We start from the raw sequence: 26436 nt of genomic DNA on the forward strand, positions 1-26436 counted from the left end.
AGGCGAACAGGCCAGAGAGAGCCCCACTTCAGGAGCCCCTCCACATTCCACGTCAAACGCTTATGCCCACCTGCACGCGAATGAGATGTGAATCTCAGCGAAGTGTTCTCAAAGCCACCGGTGGTGTCCTCATACCTGGTGACCAGGACAAAGCAAGCAATATCACCAGCACAGGATCTTCAGGAGCAGACCTTAGGTTTATCTCCTCTACCACTGTCTCTCTGGCACCTAACACGGGCCTCACATATGCTAAGTACTAGACATGTCTTTGGGAGAGGGGATGGATGAAGTCATTTCCAGCCTCAAGCGTACCTGACCCTCTTCTAGTCAGTATGAATTATTTACCATTTCCTTGAATGACACCCATACTTCTCACCCCTCTCCTTCTGCCTGTGGCCCAGGATGTCTTTACAGTTCCCTCTGGCTTCCTGGTACAGCCCCCACCAGCCTTCAAAGTGTTCCCGTGCCAGCTCTCTAAGGCACATGCTGTACGCATGCTGGAACTTCTGTCACACTCCAATCCTGGGTTTCTGTGTCACTGCCTGGCTTAGATGTGTCCCTCTTATTGAGATGTATTTAGGGTAGGGACTGTTATCTGGGCCAACTTGGCACCCCAGCAGCACATCACGGCCCGAGCTGGCTCTCAGCACATAGCGGTTGTGTGATCTGTACGGATGGACAATGGCCTGGTGGGGACACCTTTAGAGAACACCCCCATAGCTGATGATAAAATTCTGTATGAGATACTGTTTGCATGTGGGGGGAAAAAAATCTCATGGGATTGAGCGAAGGTGAAATGAGTTAATTAATAGAGGTCCACTGCTGCCCTCAGTATATAGCGGTTTAATTACTAGCGATTTAATTTCTATAGTCCTCACGTGCTGTGTCACAGCTTTGCTGTGGACGGCAGAGCATCCTGCCCCACCCCCGGCCAAGGCCCATTTGCCAAAGGCCTGTCTCTAGTATGGCACCACTGAGAGATCCTGACGGTTCATCTCGTCAACCCGACTGGGCTTAGCATCTCAGAGACACACCTCGGGACGTGTGTGTGAGGGGAGGAAGTTCTGGGTGTGGATTAATTGAAGAGGGAAAACCAACCCTGAATGTGGGTAGCACCATCCCATGGGTTTTGTGGTGCCAGACTAAATAAAGCAAAAATTCAGCGGAGTCCCAAGTGCTATCTGCTTCTCTTGCTTTCGGATTCCCCGAAGTGTGAACCAGCAGCCTCGTGCCTGGCCGCCATGACGGACCTGGACCACGAGCCAAGGTGAGTCTTTTCTCCCCCGACCTGCTGCATTCTAGACGTGCGGTTACACCAGCCAGAGACGTAGTTCATCCAGAGGTGCGGAAACCTCTGCCCTTACGAGGTGGGTCCTTGTCAGAAGGCCCTACATCTCAGGAAAGGGGGGCACCTTTAAGGGGGGTTCTTTCCCTCTCTTCTATCTTCTGGGTCTTGAAGTGAGCAGCTTCCCACCATGCTATGCTATGTCGCCTCAGAATCAGAGCAGCAGAATTCTATGCTGAAACCACCAAAATTATAAACCAAACTAAACCTTTTCTCTTCATAAGTTACTTTTCTCAGGTATTTTGTTACAGTGACAACATGGACTGGCAGAGGCCCAGAACTGCATTTGATTACAAAGCAATTCCAAGACAAGACTCATTTACTCCACTTGTCCTTCCGTGTGACAGGGAAGTGTTTTTCTGAATATTTTGATGCTGAAAGAGTTGTGCTTTTAATGTCTAGAATTTTTACTTCAATTGAAATCTCATTTCTTTACTGTATGGGTCATTTCTTCTTTTTTTTTTTTTTTCCTGGCTGAAGAGGGTTTTGTATTTTAGAAAATCCGAAAGAAAAAATCCAAGAAACTATGAGTAGTAGAAGTGATTTATGCCTGATTTCTAAATGCTACATGTGTTTATACATGTTAATTAAAAGTCAAAGAAAGCATGCTTACACAACCACGTATAACTTTAAGATATAATAACTCTGGATGAATGAATACACGATGGAAACCGTTTCTTGCACCTGGAAATGTCATTTGTGGAGTGACACCCTGCTCAGTGTCCTGGGTCGGGATATTACAGCCATGTTTCATAGAGCTTGCTTTTACTTTCTCCACAAAGTTGCCAACGGTCTTTAGTTTCTGTAAAGCGATCTTGCAAATTTCATTTACACTCCTGGTCCTACAATGACCTAACTATATATTTCCTGCAAATTAATTTATACACTATGCTCCAAATGGCGGGGGGGGGGGGGCGACGTCTATCCACACCAGCAGTCTCCCCTAAAATGACGGACATCCACCCGGCTACTTCTCACCTCAGAGACGTGTGAACTAGCTTCACCTTAATCACAGGCATGTCTCCAAAGGAGAAGAAGGATTCACTTTCCCCTCCTTTGGGCAGGCCCTGAGACTGGTGCGGGGTGAAGCGGGAGAACTCTGGGCTTGGCAAGCAGCTTACAGCCTCGGAAAGTCCTTGGCAGGAAGGAGAAGGGCATCTCCCCAAGGCTGCGGTGAGTGCACTGGGGGTGGCTGCTGCGAGGTGCTGTGCCCACAACGAGGTAGGAGCCGAGTGAAGAGCTGAGGGACGAATGCCCACAAGGGCGTGAGCAAGCTCGCCTGCGGCTGCTGTGTGGCATGCCAGGTTGGCGTTTGCAAAGCAGGCACCCTCCTCGACACTTCCCCCACAGCCCATCACGGGCAGTTAGAATACCTTCCTTCTCATCTCCTCCCCTCAGGTCTCTAATCGATGGAGAAGAAAACCATGGAGGCATGGGGGCATGAGGCTCCACCCTCAGTTGCCCATGTCTGTCTGTCTTTTGCCAGCCCCCTAGTAGCAGGGCATTGCAGTGGCAGTCGGGGCCTGGGTAGGACAAAGCCCAGCACGCACCTTGTCAAGCTGGAGGGGACATTTACTGGGAAGGGGGCACGGGGAGCGCCTGGCCAGCCCACACCCAGGGGACACTCGTGGGGAAATAAGTTAGCCATCTCTATTGCCTGTCTAGTGGCAGCGCGCCTGGGCCGGGCTAAATCTCCTCCCCAGCCAGCATCTCCGCTGCAGCCGCAGCAGCAGCGGGCTCTCCGAGCGCCAGCTCCTGGGCCAGGCTCCGCTCCAGGTCCTCCAGCTCCTGGCGCATTTCCTCGATGAAGCCACCTTCTTCGTACTCATCAGGGGCCTCCCTGGGCAGCAGACTCCCCTCATCCTGGTCAGGGCTGCCAACGAAGGCTGGCTTGCACACATACACCAGGCTGTGGCTGGGGAAAATATAAGGGCTGAGAGTCGGTGAAGATTCCAGCAGGCCGGGCTACCTGTGCATTCTGCAGGCCTTCCTTCCAGCCTCACCTGCGCGTTCCTTCCCCTCACTCAGCTCCCCAGTGTTCTCCATTTCCTGCCAACCTCTTACTGAATGGTCAATCGGGAGACTGTCCTCCAGGGGCGGCCACCGCTTTCTGGCTGCGGGCCTGTCTTTCCATGGCTAACGCTTAGCTTGGTAGGACCAGGGTGGGCACTGAGGGCATGGATGCGGGAGTTCACAGCTGCACAGAGCCCCCTCAGCCACATGCCCATCTGGGCTCCAGGCAAGAGGCAACAGTGAGGAACAGTGTCATCCCTTTACCTGTTGCAAACACGGGGGAGGAGGGGACATTGGCCTCCATGGAGAATAGGGGAATTCTGCCTGCCCCGTGGCCCTGGGCTCTGCGGGGACACAAGGCTCTGACAGGACAAAGATGGGTACGGACGCTGGCCGTGGCGAGATCTGAAGCTTTGATCTTGGCAGACTGGGATCAGTGGCATGCCCCTTCCCCCAAGCCTCTCCCCTCCCGCCTTTTCCTGCTCGTTCATCACAGGAGTGGGCTCCTCCTCAGTCTCTCTCCTCCGTCCATACCCTCTCCCTGAGACACCCTGAGGAAGTTTCAGTCACCCTCCAGATGCGCCCCCAACCTGCAGATCCGATGCTAACTGGTGACCTGGCATCCCCTGCCCTCGTGCCTGCCGTAGCTACACCGTGTCCACGTCTCCTCCTTTGTATGCCCTCTGCGTCATGTTAGGGACAGCGGGGGAGGTCCCTCACCTGTGCGGCTGGCAGAGGAGGCCGCTGGCACACGGGCATCTGTCCAAAGCACCCTCGGGTTCTAGCTCCCAGGTGATGAGGTCCAGCAGCCGGCCAGCAGGATCATGGCACAGCTCGTCCTCCACGGGCAGAGGCGTGCAGACGGGGAACAGCAGACCTGGAACCGGACGAGAGTCCCCGTGAGTGGAGGCAGAGAAATGGACACAGCCGCCCTCTGGTCCCTCAGCCCCCAGGTGAGGTTACCATGGACCCATAAGGGAGCTGGGCCACTGCAGACTGCAGTCGTGTTGGGGGAGGGGCTCTGCCTAAAGAAGGGAGCCGGGTTCTGAGGGCCAAAATGCCTTGAGGAATGATCGGTGGGACTGAAAGGGAAATAGGAGGACACAAGCTCCTTTTAGGCAGTTTTAATTAGGATCAGAGAGACCCAAAGAGAACTGAGGCCCCTGCCCCCACGCCCCAGCCCTCGCCACCTTGGCATGAGTGACAGCTGATCTAGACTCATCTACAACAGCTGCAGTGCCCTCCTGCCCACAGTCTAAAGTGCTACCCACGTGGGCTTGGCCCTGGAGCCCACCCTTCAGATCTACAAACCAATCGGGTCTTTCCCCGTGACGCTCCTGAATCTGATGAAAGAATGCATTTACAATGGCCTGTTTTGCCAGCCTCTTTCTCTGTGTGGGTGCCTCCTGGCCCTACCCTGTGCTGCTTGGATACACGTGAGCGTGGCTCCCCACCAGCCTGTCTGTGTGTGGCGGGGGCAGGGGGAAACAGAATACTGTTTCTTCAGCTTTTCTGCTGGCCCCTGCTTCATACTTTGGGGTAACTTCTCACTTCAGTTACATCTCTGATTCTCCTCTGGCCTCTGAATCCACCACGCGCATCTTTCCCCTACACTCTAGATCTGCCTGGTGTGTGCCTTCCCTGACTCTGGGCCTGCTACCTGCGTAATTTCTCCAAACTCGAGGTAACCACGGGCATAACTCTCTTTACTATTCACTTCTCATCAGGATGTCTCGCTCTCTGCTTTGATGTTTTCCCTCTGCTCTTCCTTAAGCCCCCACCATTTGCCCTCCTAACTTCCTTCCATGGGGGGGGGGGTGAAGCTCAGGGTGGGCACTTCGCGTTCCCTCTAACTCGCCCACACAGGCTCCTAGGCTCTGTCCTGTGCGAGCTTGCGGCCCCACTCCGGTCTTTCCCCCAAATCTCAATTTCTCTTAAACAGATCTCAGGAGCTACGCTGTTCCTTCCACATGAACGTGTTTCCCACTCTCCACATGCTTGTGACTCGGCTCTAGCCTTCTTCCTAGATCCCAGTTTCCCTTAAGGAAACCCCACGACTTGTGATTTCACCCTAAATAAACTCAATAATTCATGATTTACTCTTCTTGGGTCCGTTTTTATCAATTCTTTCTTCAAACAGGACAGGACCCAAACTTGGAATTCATAAATTTAGGGGAACCCTCCTGAACCTCCATCAAGTGAGGGTACAGCAACAAAAGGTCAGTGAGCCCCATGAGAGGAGCTGGGCCAGGGAGTGGAGGAAAAGGGGAGGAGGAGAGCTGGTGGGGGGGTGGTGAGGCCTTGGCAGGATTTCACCCTTCAGGAAAATCACCCAGGAAGAAGGTGGGGGAGCACCAGTGGGGTGGGGAAGGTTGAGCTAGGGAGGCGGCTGAGGGGGCCTTCCAGACACACGGGGAGAAAGGGGGTCTGTGGCAGCTCACCAGCAGGAGGCAGCGAGGACGGAGGAAGCGGGGAGCAAAAGGGGCAACTTGGAAAGATGCAAAGTGGGATGGGGGGATAGCTACAGTCCCACCCATCTGGGGGGTTTTCTTCCTGCCCTGGATTCATGCAGCCTTAAAAGAACTTTTATAGATGGTCTTCCCACCCAAAAGGAGATGCTGCGGTGCTGGGACCCACACTGAGCACCGGAGGCAGGAGTTGGCAAAGGTGTGGGTGGCACGCTGTGTGGCCCAACAGACCTGGCTTTGGAGCTTGGGATGGGCCTCCCCTGCAGCCACAGGGGAGTCAACACACCTTTCTGGAAGGCGCAGCACAGCCCAGGCTGGCAATCCCTCTGGTTGTCACAGATGGTCCCGTTGCTGCCTCGGATAGCCTTACTGGTGCAGTGACCCCAGACACACAGCTGGTCTCCACAGCACTCACTGTCCCGCGTGCAGAGCTGTGGGGAAGCAGGAAGAAACAAGACCCTGGAGCTGGAGGCATGTGTGTTTGCTTGCAAAGCCAAAGGACCCAGGTTCGATTCCCCAGAAGCCACGTAAGCCAGATGCACAAGGTGGCCTATGCATCTGGAGTTTGTCTGCAGTGGCTGGAGGCCCTGATGCACTCATTCTCTCCCTCTCTCTTTCTCTCTAACAAATAAATAAACATTTAAAAAAGAGGGCTGGAGAAATGGCTTAGTAGTTAAGCACTTGCCTGTGAAGCCTAAGGACCCCAGTTCAAGGCTCGATTCCCCAGGACCCACATTAGCCAGATGTACAAGGGGGCGCACACATCTGGAGTTTGTTTGCAGTGGCTGGAGGTCCTGACATGCCCATTCTCCTCTCTCTCTGCCTCTTTCTCTGTCTGTTGCTCTCAAATAAATAAATGAAAATTAAAAAATTAAAATAGAAAACGAGATCCTGACGCTTAAAGGCCTGCAAGCCTGGCCAGAGCCCAGCCTGCCATGGTGCCCAGTATGATGACTTGGTCGTCAACCTGCTCGCTGCAGGAATTAAGTAAGGACTGAGGGGGCACAACCTTCCTCCACAGTAGGCAATCCTGCCTGGTGGCAGCATCTAAAGCGATTCCACAGAGCCCAAGAAACAGGGACCCTTTTTCCCTGCCTGCCTTTGCCCCTTGCTAATGAAGGCATCTACCCTTTGGCTGCCATCATTACTGATGTCAGAACCCAGCTTCCTCCTCCTTCCAGCGTGGACTAAAGACTAAGAACTAAGGTGCTCCAGAAACCTCCAGACCTTCTGCGTCACAGAGGGCTGCTGATGCATCTATCTGCCTGGTCCTCAGGCTCTCCAGCCTGCAGCCTGGCTCATACCATCTAAGACAGTCTAATCCCTTTCTAGTATATTCACTCTATGAGTCTAGTTTCTAAAGAACCCCAATTAACACAGTCTGGCCCGCCCACCATGAAGATGGCTCACCCACCCCTCCCCAGCAGAGAACAGCTCTAGGGGGTGGGGTATTAGTGGGAACTGAAGAGGCCAACATGAGAAGAGACAGGTCACACCGAAAAAGAGCAGCTAATGAGATAAGTGCCCAAGCCTCTCCACCCTGCTCAAGAGTTTGAGAAGGATGGTGTGGTGGTTTGATCCAGCTGTCCCCCATAAACTTAGGTGTTCAGAATGCTAGGTTCCCAGCTGATGGAGATTTGGGAATTAATGCCACCTGGAGGCAGCATATTGGGAGAGGCGGGATTATGGGTGTTATAGCCAGCTCCCCCTTTGCTAGTATTTGGCATACTCTTCTGTTCCTATTGTCCACCTTATGTTGGCCAGGGGGTGATGTCCACCTTCTGCTCATGCCATCGTTTCCCCCTGCCATCATGGAGCTTCCCCTCGAGCCTGTAAGCCAAAATAAACCTCATTTTCTCGCCCAAGCTGCTCTTGGTTGAGTGATTTCTACCAGCAACGCAAATCTGAATGCAACAGATAGCTTGAAGGGTTTGCTCAATGGTTAAGGCTCTTGCCTGCAAAGCCAGACAACCCGGGTTCAATGCCCCAGTACCCACCAGTACCCATGTAAAGCCAGATGCACAACGAAGCATGTGCATCTGGAGTTCGTTTGTAGCAGCTGGAGGCCTGGCAAACCCATTTTCTCTGTGTCTGTCTGTCTTTCTGCCTCTCTCTCTCTGCTTGAAAACAAATAAAAATAATTTTTCACAAAGGAGTTTGCGGCCTGGACTAGAGCGAAAACCTACCTTGGGAAAAAAAAAAAGTGTGCGAAGGATACTTGGGTGTCTTTGATGTTCCTTCCCATCTCACACTTGTACCTTTCCTACTTCCAATCTGGTCAGGAAGGAAGGTGGCTCAGGCCACTGGGAGAGGCAGCAACATTACTGTGACAAGCTGGTATGCCAAGTTGGAGCTGGGAAGGCCCAGGATGGGGCTGGCATCCTGGTGCCTGGGGCCCAGAACCACATGGGCAATGAGATCAAGGGGAGCAGCAAGGGGTCCGCTGGGCTGTGCCCAGTGATGAGGGGTGGGCTGGAAGTATCATAGCAGCTGCCTCACCAAAGATGCTGGCAAGCAGGAAGAAGAGAATCTCTTTATGCTTCAAGTTAGGATCATGCTGTTATCTTCACTAAAAGCAAAAATGTCAAGAGCCTGTGGGCCTCCAGTTTTGTCCCAGATGCTGCTGGGCAAAGGGAAGAGTGTCCTTTACTCAGTGGCCTCATATTTCTCAGGGCAACCTCCACTGGGGAGGGCTCCAGTCTCCTCCGGACTACTTCCTGTGCCCTCTTACTGGGCAGATGTAGAAAAAGATCTGGGAAGTGGGCGGAGGAGGAGGAAAGAGGGGAGCCTCTGCCCCACCTGGGGGCTAGAGATGCATAGCACTGTGCTTACTATGATGGCTACCCCAGGACGGGGTAAGCGGAGGACCCCCAGTTCTCTCCTTCCTCCCCTTCTCTGCCATCCATGAGGAAGATGGTGTGACCAGAGATCATGGGATGAGGGGCCAGCAGGTTTGCAGATGGGTTCCTGATGTGTCCGCTGGGATGCTCCTGGTCAAGCTATGAGTCAGCCCTCTGTGGTCTCTCCCCATCATTAAAGGGTTCTTTTAACAGCCTAGCTCTGGACCCCTGGGGCAGTCTAGAGACCCCTGGCATCCTCACCGTCTGCTGGTCCCGGCACGGCTGGCAGGTGTACTGGAAGTTGGCGAACTGGCAGTACCTGGCGGGTCCACAGTCCTCGTCAATGATGCACTCCTGAAATGGCAGGAGGGGCAATTGTTATTGAAATGCAGCTGCTCGGACCCTCGGTGCCCAGGACACTTGGGGCTGGTGCCTTCTGCGTCTTCTTCACTCACAGCACAGGCCTCATCAGTTTGTCTCTGGCACTTCCAGAGGATCCCGTGCCCACCAAACAAACACAGCCTGCGTGTCATCTCTGCCACCGCCAGGGCCAGGAGCGTGACGACTGGAGTTGATCCTTCACACGGAGCAGCCGGTTTAATTTTTTTTGTTTATTTTTATTTATTTATTTGAAAGTAACAGAGAGAGAAAGAGGCAGATAGAGAGAGAATGGGTATTTATTTGAAAGTGACAAGAGAGAGAAAGAGGCAGAGAGAGAGAGAGACAGAGAGAGAGAGAATAGGCATGCCAGGGCCTCCAGCCACTGCAAATGAACTCCAGATGCGTGCGCCCCCTTGTGCATCTGACTTACGTGGGTCCTGGGGAATCGAGCCTTAAATCGGGGTTCTTAGGCTTCATAGGCAAGCGCTTAACCACTAAGCCACCTCTCCAGCCCAGCAGCTGGGTTTAATAAAAGGTGCTGGCAAGTCGCGAGCCCTGTGTGACTCACAGGAACAGGGGGAGCCCAGGCAGGGAAGCCAGCACAGGCTGTCCCATCGGCCTGTGGCCCTAGAAGCCACACCCTACCTGCCAAGAGCCCTTCACTGAGTCCTGGGGTCGAGGGTACAGCCAAGAGGCAACGTGAGTTTTGAGGTTAATAGTGGGACGGCTGGGTTCCCGCCCTCCCAGCCGAGGCCATCATCTCCTGGCCATCCGCTCCACTCAGCTTAGGAAGGAAGGCCATAGGTCAGTCCCCGACTCGGACTGAGGGCTAGGAAGGAGGGCAAGAGAAGAGGGTTAGCAAGGACAAGAGCAGTCACGCATCCTCCCCTTTCCCCTGGCTTCACTCTCCATCCCACCCGCCAGCAGGGGGCAGCTAGGGGTGGCCTTCCCCATACTGCCAGCTAGAAATGGAGGCAAAGAGAAGTCAAGGGGTCTCCTCCCCGCCCGCGATCCCAAAGAGAATATAGGTAGCTCAGAGTAGAAGGACACTTTCCACCAAAGCCCTTAAGCGCAGCTGAGAAGGGCCTCCCAGAAGGCTGATGTCCTGGAGCCCCAGCAGATCTTCTGGAAGGGTCCAGGGAAGAGAGGGACGTGCTCCCTCCGGCCCCTCCTTCCTGAGAACAGACGTGAAGCCTGACAGTCAGGTGGACCCTCAGTGCCTGGGGCTGGTCCCTGCCTCCACTCTGATGTGAGGGGACTCTACCAGTGGATAAAAGAATCTCTGGGGGACCTACGGCCCTAAGTAAGTGTGAGCTGGGGTTAGGCAGACAGGCCCTGACTAAGGGACAGAGGAGATGGGGCTCTGACACTGGGGGTAAGTGGCGTTTCTCATGTAGGTCCAAGTGCCCGTTGACCAACCCAACAGCTCCAAGAATACAGGGTGTTTGGTTCAGTGTGACTGCAGGCAGGGCACGGACCCACCAGTGTGGCACACTTCAGAACCTGGCCTTGCTCTGTTCACCACCCAGACAGACATTTGCACCACAGGCCCCATCTTCCCACAGAGCCTCTTGGAAGAGTGACAGGAGACCAGAGGAAAGGCACCTATGCTGGGCACACACATGTCACCCTCATACATCAGCTCAGGGCACATGAGGAACTTCAAACTGATGCCCAGAGTAGTCCAAAAGCAACTTGGGCAGGAGGAATGGCTTAGTGGTTAAGGTGCTTGCCTGTGAAACGTAAGGACCCAGGTTCGATTCTCCAGGTCCCACATAAGCCAGATGCACAAGGTGGCACATGTGTTTGGAGTTCATTTGCAGTGGATAGAGTCCCTGGCATGCTCTCCCTCTCTCTCTCATAAGTAAATAAAAATAAAAAATCTTTAAAAAGAAAAAAAGCTCCTTGACTCTGCTGTGAATTGTCAGTGAAATGTCAAAGGAGACCACACCTAAAAATGACATGAGATTACTCTCCTGCAGTTTTCCAAGAGTCCTGGTCATCTTGAGAGGGAGTGAGGTCGCATTGCTAGGTAGCTTAGGGTGCCTGGGCCCCTGAAAGTAGAGAACAGGAATGTCTTTGGGTCTATTCTTATCTCTTCCCTAGTTTTGTTTGTCCACAAACAATCTGAGCCCCTCCTGGGAGGGAGGTTCCTTTTCCTAGACTTTAAATCTAATCCTGACATTGTGGCTGACCAAGTTTAGCCCCCAGTTCCACGTCATGGCTGGCCTCCTCATGAGCCAGCCCTAGCCTAGAGCAGTCAACTGGTACTCTGGCTCCCCTGAGCTGGAAAGTGGGGCCCAATACCACAAGGTTATAAATATACTTACCAGGGGAGGGCAAGCCTCTCTGGGCTGGCCCCTGGTAAGGTTCCTTCGTCTTGGCCCAGGCGGGCCCTAGATGAGGCGAGCCCCCCCCACCCCGCCCCACACCTTACTCCCTCCACCTGGCAGGAACTCTCTGCATTTTCTTTTCCTTCCCTGTCTTAATCTAATAAAGTCTCTCTAAACCTTACCCTCTGGTCTATGGACTTTAATTATTTAAATTTATACGACAAAGATCTGGAGTACTTTAGATTTACTGGTGCGTTGGTGTACTGGTATTGTGGCAAGGAACCCCAAGGTTCCTGTTGCAATCTCAGCCCCTCCTGGCGGTCCTGCGAGATCAACACCACGGGGGGGGGGGGAGGGGGGCGATGACAGCCCAGCCCAGGTCTCCCCTCCCCCACGCAGCAGGGGATGCTTTTGCTTGTCACTTGCTCAGCAGCCCTGAAATGTCGGGAGTGATGCCATCGTTGATTTTCCCAGCAAGAAGACAGATGGGCTCAAGTCAAGGGGTTAGCTGAGGCCTGGCCCCTCTGTCCTGGCCCCAGGCCCCCACGACTGGTAAGAGAAGTCCACAAGGCTGCAAGCCAATCGTCCTTTGGTATCCACTGGGGATCGAGTCCAAGACCCCAGATACCAAAATCCATAGCTGCGCACGCTCTTCTATAAAGGGCACAGGATTTGCACCCAGGCTGCGCACAGCCTCCCGGACACCGAACACCACCTCTGGCCTTCAGCCCTAATGCAGTGCGGATGCTATGGAAATTGGGACACTGCGCTCCTGGGGACTTCATGACAAGGAAGGGGTCGGTACATGTTCAATATAGAGGCTGTTTAAAAAAATTTTTTTTCTCATCCAAGATTGGTTGAATCTGTGGGCGTGGAACTGGTGGCTAGAGGGCCAGTGGAAACTCACAGGCACCCTTCAATTCAGCCCTCCCTGCTCTCCCAAAGCAGACAGCTTGTCCTGCACAGCCAAAAGAAGCTCCTGGCTTTCGGAAACAGCAAGAGAACACAGTGGGAGGGAGGGCTGTCAGGCACTGAATTCCTTCTCTGACTCAGGCCACATTTTGAGGGGACACAGAGTGACTATGAGCCTTTAAAAGAAATTCATAATTCAGAACTGGAGAGATGGCTCAGTGGTTAACGCACTTAACCTGCAAAGCCTAAGGATTTGAATTTGATTTCCCAGTGCCCATGTAAAGCCTGATGCACAAGGTGGCACGCGTGTCTGGGGTTCGTTTGCAGTAGCCAGAAGCCCTGGCACGCCCATTCTCTCTCTCTCCGTCTGCCTCTTTCTTTCTCACTCTCTCTCTCAAATTAATAAGTAAACTCCTAATTCAGCTAGTAGAGTGCTTATAAATGCCTTAATCCCTGCACTTGGGAGGAGGATCAGGAGTTCAAGGTCATCCTTGGATATCTATGGAGTTCAAGGCCAGGCTGGGCTGCATGAGATCCTGTGTGGAAGGAAGGAGAGAGGGAGGAAGGGAGGGAAGGAGGGAATGGTAAGTCAACATGGGGGGAGGGAAAGAGGTCGCCTGCCAGGGGAGCAAACAGACCATTTGTAATGGTGTTGCCTCAAGACAGTGAAGAAGACATTCAACCTATCAATAGTCAAAATGCAGTCTTAGAGGATGAACTATCCTGTTTTCACCCAGGTGGGAAAAGCACTAAAGATGCTCTCCATGGTAGGCGTGGCGATGTCCACCCCACCTCCCCAAACCTGTGGATATGGGGGGCCATGCAGTAAGGGGAAAGCTGGAATTAAGGGTGCCGGTGGTAGTGATTACTTTTCTCTTCATTGTGATGAAATTCTGAAATAAGTAACCTAATAAAGGAAGAATGCATTTGTTATTTTCTTTTAAAAAATACATTTTATTTATGAGAGAGAGAGGAACAAAGCACAGGGAGACAGAATGGGCGCACCAGGGCCTCCAGCCACTGCAAATGGACCCCAGGCGCAGGCGTCACCATGTGCATCTGGCTTCCGTGGGTCCTTGAGAGTCGAACCAGGATCCTTTGGATTTGCAGGCAAATGCCTTAATATCTAAGCCATCTCTCCGGCCCCACATTTGATATTTTCCTCCCCCTCATGGTAGGGAACAGGCAGCTCCACAGAGGTGGGGCAGGAAGTGATAAGGACAAGAAGTTGTGGGGTGTTGGACCCTGTGCCTCAAAGCTGACCCCCAACACCCTGTGCCTCTCTTCCTCCAGCTAGGTCCAACTTCCTGAAGGTTCAACAACCTCCCAAAACAGAGGGGATTAAGCGCTCAGCCTGTGAGGTGAGGGACATCTCATATCCAAGCTATGACGGGTGCTAAGCCAGCAGCCTGAGACAGGGAGGTGACCGTGGGTAATTGAGGAGGGCCTGATGTCATTAAAAGGGCTTTAAAAATGGAGACGGTACATCAAAGACATCCAAGTAACGTTACGTGAGACATCACCAAGGATGGTCAGCTCTGGTTCTGCATACGGAAGGACCAAGGGACAGATTGTCCCCAGAGCCTCCCATAAGAACTCAGCCTGCCCACACTTTGACTCAGTGAGACCTGTGGTCAACTTCTGACTCATAAGAACATAATAAATTCATGTTGCTTTAAACCACCAAAGTTGTGGTGCTTTGTTACAACAGTAATAGCAAACTAAGGTGATGTCCAGCATGGGTTAGGTGTTGGGAAAACGGCATCACAAGGGGGCTTGGAGGGAATCAAGTTGAGCTGGGCTTTTTTAGTTTGAGGCCTGCCTGGGAATAGAGACTGAATTCTAAGTCAGCCTGGGCTATAGTGAGACCCTGCTGTGAAAACAAAGAAAGGCAGAATAGTACCATCTATGTGTGTGAGTGTACACAACAGATACATGTTGGATGCATGAAGTCACTTACATGTTCCTGTGGCTAAGCACTGGTCGTTAGCTGTGACTCAGGACCAAAGCAAAGAGCACACATCCCATAGATGTGACTTCTTGTTTCCCAAAAGCCCTTGTGGATCTAGATGCTCCACTGTGCGCTTCCTCTCCCACACGATCGATGAGCTTCCTGCCCCTGTGCCCAGGAGAGCTCACTGTTTATGACTCCCCATCATGAAAAGCACCCCCACCTCACCCCCACTACATGACAAAGCCTTCCCTGCAAAGTCAGAGTTACAGTTCATTTTTTTTTTTTTCAAAGAATGAATAAACTGAAGGAGGAGGAGCAGGAAAACTTGTGAAAAACCTCTGACAAGGGCTATAGAGATGGCTCAGCAGTTAAGGTGCTTGCCTCCAAAGCTTCTCGTGTTTGACTCTCCAGATCCCACGAAAACCAGACACACAAAGGTGAGGCAATCACAAGGTTGCACATGCCCACTAGGTGGTGCAAGCACCTTTATTTCTATTAGTGGCTGAGGCCCTGGTGCACCAATTCTCTCTCTTTCTCTCTCTCTAAAAAATAATAAAAGAAATTTCATATGATGATGAGCTATTAAAGAAAAAAAAACTCTGGGCTGGAGAGATGGCTTAGCGGTTAAGCACTTGCCTGTGAAGCCTAAGGACCCCGGTTTGAGGCTCGGTTCCCCAGGTCCCACGTTAGCCAGATGCACAAGGGGGCACACACATCTGGAGTTCATTTACAGTGGCTGGAGGCCCTGATGTACCCATTATCTATCTGCCTCTTTCTCTGTCTGTCACTCTCAAATAAATAAATAAAAATGAACAAATTTTTTTTTTTAAAAAGAAAAAATCTCTGACAAACTGGCACTAAAACTCTTCGCTTCCCTTGCTAACATGTTTTTGTTGTTAATTTTTGGTTTTATGAGAGACAAGATTTCAATATGCTATCCAGGCTGGCCTCAAACTCATGATCTTCCTGCCTCTACCTCCTGTGGCCTGGGATTATAGGCATATACTTCCATACCTGGCTTGTGGGCATGGTTATTTCTTCTTGACAATTTTTGTTTGTTTGTTTTTCAAGGTAGGGTCTTGCTATAGCCCAGGCTGACCAGGAATTCTCTATGTAGTCTCAGGCAGGGCTAGAACTCATGGTGATCCTCGTACCTCTAACTCCCAAGTGCTTGGGATTAAGGGTGTGTGCCACCATACCTGGCTTTGACAATTTTGATATAAGTACATAATGTATTCTGATCATAGTCCTTTCCCATCACTTTCTCTCGCCCCCCACTTCCTGCATCCCCCTTCCACTGACTCCATTTCTCCCTCAACCATGGTCCATTTTATGCAGCCCTAGCTGGCCTCCAACTCACTATATAGACAAGGTTGACCTTGAGCCTTTGGTCCTCCTGCCTCTACCTCTCAAGTGCTGAGATTACAGGCATAAGCCACCACGCTGGGTGGATATCAAACCCAGGGCTTCACGCATGCTAGACAAGTACACGTGGTTTGGATTATCTCCAAGAGTCGGTGAGCTCCTTACAACATTCTGAGGAGACCCAGCAATGTCGTTGCAATGGATCCAACAGCCCAGCTGGTGAGGGTGCGCAGCTGGCATCATTCTTGGCAGGTCCTGGGAGCGTCACCTTTAAAGACGTGTGCTCATACCAGAAGCCACAGATGCACAGCTGAGGTCTGCTGTTGTCATGAGACTGACAGAGGTGTGACTTTGGGCTGTTGGTTCCATTTCTATAAAGAAACAAGGTCAACAGAAGAAACTATTTGCAGGGCTGCCGTGTTGAGCCTGAAGTTGGAAGTGGTGGCCATAGCAACAGACAGTTCCCAGCCTGTTCCTTAACCCTCCACTGCCTGATTTCCATACTTCCCTGCCTGGGACCACCTTGCCAACAAAAAGGCAGGTCTTGGATTGGAGACATGGCTTAGTGGTTAAGGCACTTGCCTGCAAAGCCAAAGGACCCAGGTTTGATTCCCCAGGACCCATGTAAGCCAGATGCACAAGGTACTGCATGCATTTGGAGTTTGTTTGCAGAGGCTAGAGGCTCTGGCACACCCATTCTCTCTATCTGCCTCTTTCTCTGTCTTTGTCTGTCTAACTCGCTTGCAAGAAAATAAATAAAAATATTTTTTAAAACAGACAAGTCTCAACAACAGGGGTTCATGTTGCCACCAACTCTGCATCTCTGTCCCTGTGGTCATGAGGACTGATCACTGGTCCTGACTTACACAAAGAGGGTTCACTCATGAGCCGGAAGTACTGTGGAAAGGCTGTTGTCCTCACCAGAGAACCCCTTAGTGTAGGGGTGTGTACTGCCTTGCTACCTAGGTGAGAGATGAGACTCTTCAACTTTAAAGGACAGAGTAGAAGGGTAAGTCACGTGGCTGATGGCCCTTCAACAGAGCCGGCCCAGATCTGAGAAATCCAGCTTTTCTTTCCCTGCAACAATGCCAGTTTCCTCTTTCCTATGCTCAAGGGACACGTCCCCAGGTGGGTCAGTGTCCTGTAGCATCCCCCGTACTCATCCGGGTCCAGGCTGAGAAGCTGGAAACTGAGGCAAGAGGCCTAAGATCTGACAGGTGGGGAGCGGGGAAGCATAGGTGCTTTTTTGTTTGAAGCCACCGAGTGAGACCCGGCGTATTGAGCTGATTTCTGAGGAGTGGGGGCCTCACGGGCCTCCCACTTCTTGGGACCTAAGACGAGATACGGGGCTACACTCAGACGCACACCGAGGGCAGGACACAGGGCCCGCGTCTCCAGAGGCCGCAGTGTCCCGTCAGGCAGAGCAGGGCCAGGAATGCCCACCAAGGGGCGCGAACTCTCTCAATCCCCTCAACATGAACTGAAGTTCCCAGAGAAAAAAAGTCACATTCATGTTGAACATTCTACAAGGCCGACTGATCAGAACTTCAGTAATGAGAAGCTGGAATGTTGCAGATTCAGAGCCAAACTGTCTCGGGCTATGTGAGCCCTTTAATAGCCATTTGTGTGACCTAAAGGCCTTCGGACTATTAGATAAATCCTTCAGGAATGTACAAACTGACCCCAGCTTCCACTAACCCCAGGCTAAGAATATCATCCGAGGCCTATGACAGTTTGCTAAAACCAACCTGCCTGATTCTGATCTGTTACTATAAAAGCTTCGTGACACTGTTACTGTGTTGGAACATGGCACTTTGGGTAACATAAATCTATGCTTCCGGGGCCATGGTCACTCGCATTTGGCTCCAGATGAACTCTTATTCCCTTTGGTGGGAGAGCTGTGTTTCTCCACTGACATCCCCACGTCAGGTATGGAAACTGGCCTTGAAGGCTTTGGAGGATCGGCCCTCAATCACCCCTTGTCAGAGGTAGCATCGGGCATCCCTAAAGACACGCTCTCCCCAACTCCCAGGACACGTCAAGGGTTCTGGCCTCTCCGTATCAGCCTGTCTCCTCTAGCTCAGTCACAGCTTAGCCCCGCCTGCCTGGAGCACGTGTGGGACAGAAGGTCAAGACCACAGGCCCTGGACATCTGGACCCACGTGTTCCTGGGCAGTGACCCGGGCAGTGCAGGGCTCCAGGGCTTCACTGTCCTTGCGATCGCTCTCTGTCTGTCCCCCTCCCCACCACCACCACCTCCATATCACGACAGATAGCACAGAAGCTGGTCACGCGCTGCAGCCACTCCAAGGGGCCTGCTTTGTTGTCTCAGACAGAGGGAGTTATATTTAGAAAGCTCAGCAGGAGGCCAGGAAGCAGGGCTAAGAACAGCACGCATTTGGCTGGGACTCTTGGCTGGGACCTGCCCCAGTGTCTCAACACGATCGTGAAATAGTGGAAAATGGCAGAGGAGTTGCTCTGTGCCTGCGATTTTTCCAGTTCGCTGTTTATCTGACAAAAGATCCAAGGGAAGTAGAAGCCCAAAGCCCAATTGTGAGGGGACAGCAAGGTTCTCCGAGACATCCATGTGCAATTAGTGGAACGGCTCCCAACGGCCCGGCTCTGTGGTGGTCAGTATTGTCCACTTGAAAGTATTTAGAATCACCTAGGAGATGCACCCTTGATGTAAATAAGAGAGTTTCTAGCTGGGTTAACAGAGGTGAGAAGACCCACCCTACATGTGGACAGCACCATCCCATAAGACCTGGAGTCCCAAACTGAAAAAGGAGAAAGTGAGCTGAGCACCAGCTTTCACCTCTCTGCCTCCTGACTGTGGACTCAATGTGACGAGCTGCCTCACACGCCTGCCGCCACGCCTTCACCTCCACAGTGGACCACGCCCTCAAGTGGGAGGAGCCACACTAGACTCTTCCTCCCTTAGGTCCCTTCGTCAGGCGTCTTCTCACAGCATTGAGGAAATGTAGCTGATGCAGGCTGCATTTTGCAGGGAAGAAAGTGAGCCTCGGAGCCCACAGTCATGGGTGGGGAGAAAGCTAAAGTTTAAACACAAGTCCACCAGGCCCAAAAGGACTCATTCTTTCCACTGTTTCCTCTGGCCTCAAAATGACCCATTATGGCTTGCCCTGCCCAAAACTCCCATGTGGATGTCCTAACTCCTAGCATTTCAAAATGTGACCTAATTTAGATAGCAGATAACTGCAAGTTCAATTAGCTAGATGATCTGTGAACTGAGGTTCCCAGAAGAAAAAAAAAGTTGCATCTGTATTGAAAATTCTATAAGTCTAGAACTTTCTGACTGGGAAGAGCTGGAAGGGTGCAGATCCAGAGCCAAATTGTCTTGGTCCATCTTAAAAGGCCACTCATTGCCCCCCTCTGAGTCTAAACTGACATCCTTGTGGTTATCAGGTAAAACCTCTTTAGAATGTATTAACACAGGTTGAGGAGATTGCTCAGTGGTTAAAGGCACTTGTTTATAAACCTGCCGACCTGGGTTCAAGTCCCCAGGAACCAGGTTAAGCCACATGCACAAAGTGTTGGGTGCATACGTCTGGAGTTCATTTGCAGTGGCAAGAGACCTTGGCATACCCATTCTCTGTCTGTTTCTGTCTCTCTCTTTGCTATAACCACCTATCTGATATTCTCACCAGTGTATCTGAAAAGTGTTTTGATTTATAATTTTTTTTTCTGTAACTATAAAATCTTCATGAAGTTGTTACCACATTGGAACATGATATTCAGGGCAAGCTGAATCCATGTTCCCAGGCCATAGGCACTCATATTTGGCTCTGTGGTGGTTTGAATGGAATATGCCCCACAGGCACCTGTGTCTGGAATGCTTGGTTCCCAGCTGGCAAATCTGCAAGAGTTGCAGGGCTTTTGGGAGATGGAGCCTTGGAGAAGGTGTGTCACTGGGACCTTATAGTCTAAGTTCCCTTTCCAGGGACAGTAGTTCATTCAGACTCTTTCCTTCCCGCTGCGGTGGAGAGGTGACACTTACCTTGCTCTTTGCTCTTGCCATGCTTTCCCCTCTGTGCTGGCTAATGTGAATGTATGCCCCCCATAGCCTTAGGGATTTCTTTTTAAGGTTAAGCTTCCTACGTAAGTGTCCAGCAGCCTGCTGAAGGTGGTGTCGCTGCAGGTGGATCTTTTAGTCCAGCCCTACTTGGTGTGTGAAGAGCCAGTCGGAGCTCCGGCTGTTGGAGTTTGCTGGCTGTTGGTGGTGTCTCTCTGCTGTGGATGTAAGGAAGTGAGCCGGATTCTGCCACGATGAAGCTTCCCCTGAAATCTCTAAGCCTGACATGAACCCTTTTCTCCATAAGCTGCTCCTGGTCGGGTGTTTTGCCCCAGCAACCAGAAGGTAATTGCTACAGGCTGCAAGATAAACTACCTCTGACACCGTTTAAGATGACAGGTGTGGTTTTTATGTACATTAAGCCATTAGAATGGGTCTCAATCTAATATGGCTGCTGTCCTTGCAAAAGGTAGAAATTCTGACAGGACACATACAGAAGGAACACATATGAAAGGGCACCAAAAAATACACAATCTCTACACGCCAAGGGAGAGGCTGAGAACACACCCTTCCCCCAGAGCCGTAAGAGAGTGCCCACAGACATCTTGTTGCTGGGCTCTAGGCTTCCCAAACTCAGAGAGGAGAGAGCTCTGTTAATTGAGCCAGTCTGTGGCATATTGGCACCACAACCTCTACTCCAAACCCCTCCCTTCAAATGAGCTGACAGCCCACATCACCTGTCTGCTGGCAAGCGCCGGGCGGCCACAGTGCAGCTCTGCACGTTCTGAAGGAATGTAGACTTTGCGGACCAGAATAGTGTCGCCTGTCTGTGACCATAGTTAACAGGAGGTCGTAGGCTTTGCACCCAGCCTGTTAAGAATTCTGGAGTCTGGATGAGGCTTGTACTCTGTGGTTGGCTATCTTCTGATCCTTGGAGTGGAAAAGTAGTACTGGGTCCTAAATGACCCCCCCCCCCAAGATGAGTAGCTAGCCTTGGGGATGGAGTGAAAAAAATCCAGATCCTCTGAGCACCAGGGATGCATGCTAGGACGGGGGACTTGAAGCACCAATATCTTGAAGCCGGGTCCCAACAGGCCCTCTGCAAGCTCTATTGCTGCACTTGCCACACTGCTGGGCCACTCAAGACCACCAGGGCACTTGGGGCTCCACAGGTCTGACAGTCTCACTCCGGGACCCATGTCTGAGTTGAATTCAGGTTCACTTATGAGCTGGGCGATCCAGGGGGAAATTGCTAAGCCCCTCCGTGCCTCTGTTTCCTTATCTGTAACACGGGGAATCCCAGGAGACTGACGGATAGGCTAAAAGTGATGCTATGCACAGGGAGCCTTGATAGCAAACCTCACAGCAGGAGGAGCAAGGCAGCTCCGGAAGATTCTAGATACCTGCCAAGCCTCAGTAAGCTGATGGATCTTATTCTAGCAATGAATACTTTTTTTCTTTTATTTATTTTCAAGCAGAGAGAGATAGACGTAGAAGAGAGACAGACAGAGAAAGAGAGAGAGAATGGGCAAGCCAGGGCCTCCAGCCATTGCAAACGAACTCCAGATGTGTGTGCCACCTTGTGCATCTGGCTTACATGGGTCCTGGGGGATCGAACCTGGGTTCTCTGGCTTCGCAGGCAAACACCTTAACTGCTAAGCCATTTCTCCAGCCCTCTTTCTTTCCTTTAATGTTCAGATACACACATACACACACCCAGGACTGGTTAGCCAATGCAAGAGAAGCAGGCGGCAGAGAGAAAGTGTAAACGACCCACTGTGGCCTCCTCTCGTCATCACACCTGAGTGGAGAAGCACTTTATAGACAAGAAGAAATGGAAGCAGACAGACAAGGCCATGAGTAAGTTCTCTTGCCAAGGCCATGCATATGTGGCTGGGCGGCACTTGACTCCAGCCTCCAGCTCTGGAGGTGAGTGCAGATGTGGGAGGTGAGGAGGGCTGGCAGAGGGGAGTGTGAGGCAGGAGGACCTCTGGAGCTCTCAAAGAGAACAAGCCCAGGGGTTAAGCCACTTGCCTTCAAAGCCTAATGACCCAAGTCCAATTTTCCAGTACCCACGTAAAGCCAGCTGCACAAAGAGGCGCCTGCATCTGGAGTTGATTTTGAAGCAGCTGGAGGCCCCGACACACCCATTTTCTCTCTCTCTCTCCCTCCTCCCTCTCTCTTCTCCTGTTTCTCTCTGCTTGCAAATAAGTAAGTTTTAAAAAGAGAGAGGGCTGGAAAGGTTGATCAGTGGTTAAGGTGCTTTTCTGCAAAATCTAACAACTTGAGTTCGATTTCCCAGTACCCACATAAAGCCAGATGCACAAAAGGGGCACATGCATCTGGAGTTCGTTTGCAACATACACCCATTCTCTCTCTCTCTTATAAAAAGAGAAGGAGCCTATAAAAGGCACATCTGTCTGGGCCACAGTGGAATACCCCCAGCCTTAATGGGAGGAAGGACTGCAAAGTATCTGCCAGCTCAGGGCTGTGGGGCAACCTCACCCAGGGTTCTGGCCTGACCCATGCTGCAAAGATGTCCCAGTGGAAAACCCCAGGCAGGAGCCAGAGGAGGAGGCCAGCCATTATTATCCTGAAGTGCAGTGTTTGCCAAAGCTTGGGCTGACTAGGGCCACCCCTGCAATCCCACCTGCCTCACACACAGCAGGTGGTAGGCTTAACATCCCCACGGTTGAGGCTCCACACCCCAAGATTTGGGGCACATCCTGCTCCCAACCCTAGTCACACCTCTCTACTCCCCCTATCCTGTCCCACAGCCCCACAATGGGGCTCCTCTCTCGGGCTCCTCTGCATCAGGGGCAGGTCCTCAGGCAGAGAGAGGGTGTCCCAAAGAACAGCCCGGCCCTCCTCCTCCAGAACTTTGTCCCATGGCCAAGCCACAGAGCCCCACACCCCACGCCCACGCCCATACCCACGGGGCTTCCAAGAGCATTCTTCCAGCCTGAGGACTCCTGCTCAGCACTTTGAGAGAGAGCTTCAGCCTTCAGGAAGTTTCCCTGCCCAACTCTAATCAGGAGAGGGCCTGTTGCCCTGCCTGAGCTGGAAGCGGAGCCAGCTGTTTCCAGGGTGTTTGGATCTGCCCAGCCACTGCCCCTCCCCCAACCCTGCAAAGGCACATACACGGGTCTTGCCCGGGTCTGTCTGTCCTTCCCAGGCACCCTGCCGTGCTCCTCCTGCAGGAGGCCAGGATGCAGAGGGACTTCAATAAGGCCCATGTTACCCCTGCCCCAGCCAATGTCTCCTCATCCCTAGGGCACTGAATAGTATTTTACTAGACTGCATCCCCATCGCTTCATGGGACAGACTTATACTCAATACTGTTAGCATTACACAGAATTTGACCTGACAATCTGGCCCATGGAGAAAGGCTCCACAGGTATTTCTGGGAAAGCAGGAGCTCTGCACATGAGGATGAGGAGGAGAGCTAGTGGCCACGGGGGTGACTTCAAAAATAGCAATGAGGGCTGGAGAGATGGCTTAGCAGTTAAGGCGCTTGCCTGCAAACCCTAATGACCTGGGTTCGATCCCCAGTGCCCACATAAAGCCAGATGCACAAGGTGACACATACAGCTGGAGTTCATTTACAGGGCCTAGAGGCCCTGGTGGCCCATTCTGTCTCTCTTCTCTCTCTGCCTGCAAATAAATAAATAAATAAACAAACAAATAAATAAATAAAATATTTTTTAAATACATAAAAATTAAATAAATATTTTTAAAATTTATTTTTATTTTTATTTATTTATTTTGTTTTTCGAGGTAGGGTTTCACTCTAGCTCAGGCTGACCTGGAATTCACTATGTAGTCTCAGGGTGGCCTCGAATTCACGACGATCTGCCTCCTGAGTGCTGGGATTAAAGGCGTGCACCACCACGCCTGGCTAAAAAAATATTTTAATGGGCTAGAGAGATGGCTTAGCTGTTAAGTCCCTTGCCTACAAAGCCAAAGGACCCAGGTTCGATTTCCCCACGACCTACATAAGTCAGATGCACAAGGCGGGACGTGTGTCGGGAGCTTGTTTGCAGTGACTGAAGGCTCTGGTGTACCCATTCTCTCTCTCTCACTATTAAGTAAAAATAAAATAAAATTTAAAAATACATAAAAGTTAAAAGAAAACAGCCATGAAAGTAGCCAACAAGGGCAGCACAGTTTCTCCTGAGCACAGGTCAGAGCTAGGTGCAGAAGACCTGCCTTTCCTAGGCAGGAGGCTGACAGGGATCGCCCAAGCCCTGCACCCCGGGTCCTGGCCTGGGCTCCAGGAGCTCCTGAGGCAGGTGTGGTCATGGAGAAAGGTTCTCTGGTTCTGTGAAGAAACAGTCATGGTCATAGCAGCCCATGTGGACAGTTGGCCCACACGCCAGGGCAGCGTGACACCCCAGCATCGGTTCTCGTCACCTCCCCCACCTGCTGATACAGGATACAGGGCTGACGGCACTGACGCAGCTCAGCAATACCGTTGACATTCCTTCCCGTTGTACAGGCGAGGAAACGGAGACTCAGGCGGGCTGAGTAACTGGCCCAAAGTCACACAGCTAATGAGGAATACATGTGACAGTATGGCCCAGGCTGAATGTCCCTTGTAGCCCTGCCTTTCCTAGCCAGCCAGACCTCTGCCCACAAGCCCTTTCCATGAGGAAAAAGAACAGGAACAGAAGTGGGGAGCAGACAACCCGCCCCATGCAAAGTACCATAATTTGTATCTGAGCTCCCTTAAAGGTCCATATGCTAAAGGCTTGGGTGCCAATCTGTGATATTACTTGGAGGTAGTGGAACCTTTAAGAGGTGAGGCCTAGAGACAGAAAGTAAGGCCATGAGGGTGGGGGTGACTCCCAAGGGATCCACGATGCCTCCCCCTCCTCTCTGCTTTCCCACAGCCATGATGGGAATAGCTCTCCCCACCACATGCTGCCCACCATGATGTCTTTTTTTTCTTCTTCTCCAGATTGCCCAAAACAAAGGAGCCAAACTCACCACAGACCAAAACCTGAAAAACCACAAGCCAAAATAAACTTTGCCTCCATTAGAGTTGATTTCCAGCGACAGAAAGCTGATTGACCAGCCCCCACCCCCACGCTGGGAAAGCCACGAACGGCGAAAGGAGATCCCCTTCACCAGCCACCCACCTCTGCCATGCGCCATCCCCCCACCTTCCCCTGGCTCACCCAAGTGGAGGCGGGTAAGGCGGGACCTTGGAGGGCATGGCCTCTCCACTTATTGCTGCCTCTGCCCAGGCCCCTCCGGCCTACGGTCTTGCCCACTCCAGGTTGCAAGCCCCACAGGTGACTTGAGCACAAAGGCTTCTGGAAATGGCAGACAGCCAGACTGCTGCCAGGTTCCCGGGAGCCGAATCCAGACCTGAGTCCCTGGAGAGCAGTTGAGCACCAGACAGAAGCAGAGCCGCTGCGTGCTGCACCCCTTACCCTGCCCAAGGGGCTCTGCTGAGGCCGGACAGACAGGGCCAGGGGAGGGGGCTCTGATGGCAGGTTCTCGAGCTCAGACAGAAGGTGGGGGGGTTTCCTCACATGCAGCAGAAAGTTTTGCCGCCCTCACACGAGGGGTCCCCACTTCCCCCTCTGGGTTATGCCTCCTCCCCACAACTCAGCACAGAGAGGTCACTCTTTAGCCACCGGCCACCCTCTTTGCGCTGCAGCCCCAGGTGCCCGTCCTAAAACACAAAACGAACTGCACACGTCCTGATCATAACTGTTCTGAAAGCCGTGTCGCCCGAGGGCCCCCGGAGGAGGCTGAGGATTGGACTAATTCAATCAGCACATAATCGGAGGAGACAGTCCACCTTCCGGGCCCTGGAAACAGCCTGCATCTGCGATGCTGCGTAATAAAATAATGTGACAAGGAGGACGTGAGTGGAAAAACAGGCGCACGTCCCCTGGAAAGCAGGGAGTTAGAGGACTGGAAGCTGGAGCTGGGCAGCTCGAGGGCCGTCTCCCCTGACTGTACCAGGCCGAGGCTGGAACCCACAAAGCATGCTTCAACAACTGTGCCCTCGCGTGGCTTTAATCCTCTCACCAGCAAGCTCTGGACACCCAGCCTGGCTTCTTCCTACAGCAGATAGGGGGTAACATCGCTGCCCCTGGAAAGAGATGCTCCTAAGCCCAGCAAATGAATGAGCCGGCTCTCTGGCTGCGCCTGAGTGATGTCTCAGTTTAAACACCGAAGATGTCCAGTCTCTGGATGTGCTCTTTTCCTGTATTCCTGCCCTCTGACCCCAGCCATCGTGTGAGGAATTCCAGCTATGTGAACATGCTGGCGGCAGCAGCTGGGGTCCTGCATGGAAGGCATCTCTAGAATATCCCAGCATTAGACTTGAGTGCCCCCCCCCCCCCGCACCAAGATCTCGGTCACGGTGGGGCACAGGCAAACTGTCCATGACACCTTGTCCACGGAGCAGCTACCAAACCACAGAGGTAGAGGAGGGGCAAGAGTTAACAGGAACACAGTGCATCTGAATGTGCCCTGTGTGTACCCATCTTCCTGCTCAGCCCCACAAATGGGGTGCTCTCAGGGCTGGGTGGGGACTAACAGGGCCTGTGAGCAGATATGTTGGGTCTTGCAGGAGGGCTCAATAAAAGGGACCCCCCCCCCGGGCTGGAGCATGGTGGGCTTGTGTCCTCAGCAATCTCAGGTACCAACTCACAGAGACCAGTCTTCAGCTCCCTCTGCTTAGTGGTGAACTGTTCTTTTCCACTTTGACCCTCCTTGGCCTCCGTAGCTGCTCTCCGGGCCAAACCAGTGCCATGTTGGTTTCTGTCCAGG

The 26436-nt window shown here is 52.2% G+C and overlaps 1 protein-coding gene across 1 annotated transcript in view; it reads right to left on the minus strand.

The window, feature by feature from the left end:
* Positions 1-1870: 1870 nt before the first annotated feature.
* The window catches only part of Dkk3 (dickkopf WNT signaling pathway inhibitor 3), a 53360-nt gene continuing 28794 nt past the window's right edge, over positions 1871-26436 (minus strand). Inside the window, exons 4-7 of the mRNA XM_004650675.2 lie at positions 8928-9020; positions 6113-6257; positions 4079-4235; positions 1871-3260 (exon numbers count right to left, since the gene is read on the minus strand). Coding sequence (XP_004650732.2) covers positions 3032-3260; positions 4079-4235; positions 6113-6257; positions 8928-9020 — 624 coding nt within the window. The 3' untranslated portion in view covers positions 1871-3031. The remainder of the gene's footprint in view (positions 3261-4078; positions 4236-6112; positions 6258-8927; positions 9021-26436) is intronic.

The sequence above is a fragment of the Jaculus jaculus genome, chromosome 3 (assembly GCF_020740685.1).
Source record: "Jaculus jaculus isolate mJacJac1 chromosome 3, mJacJac1.mat.Y.cur, whole genome shotgun sequence".
In the NCBI taxonomy this organism is placed as follows: domain Eukaryota; kingdom Metazoa; phylum Chordata; class Mammalia; order Rodentia; family Dipodidae; genus Jaculus; species Jaculus jaculus.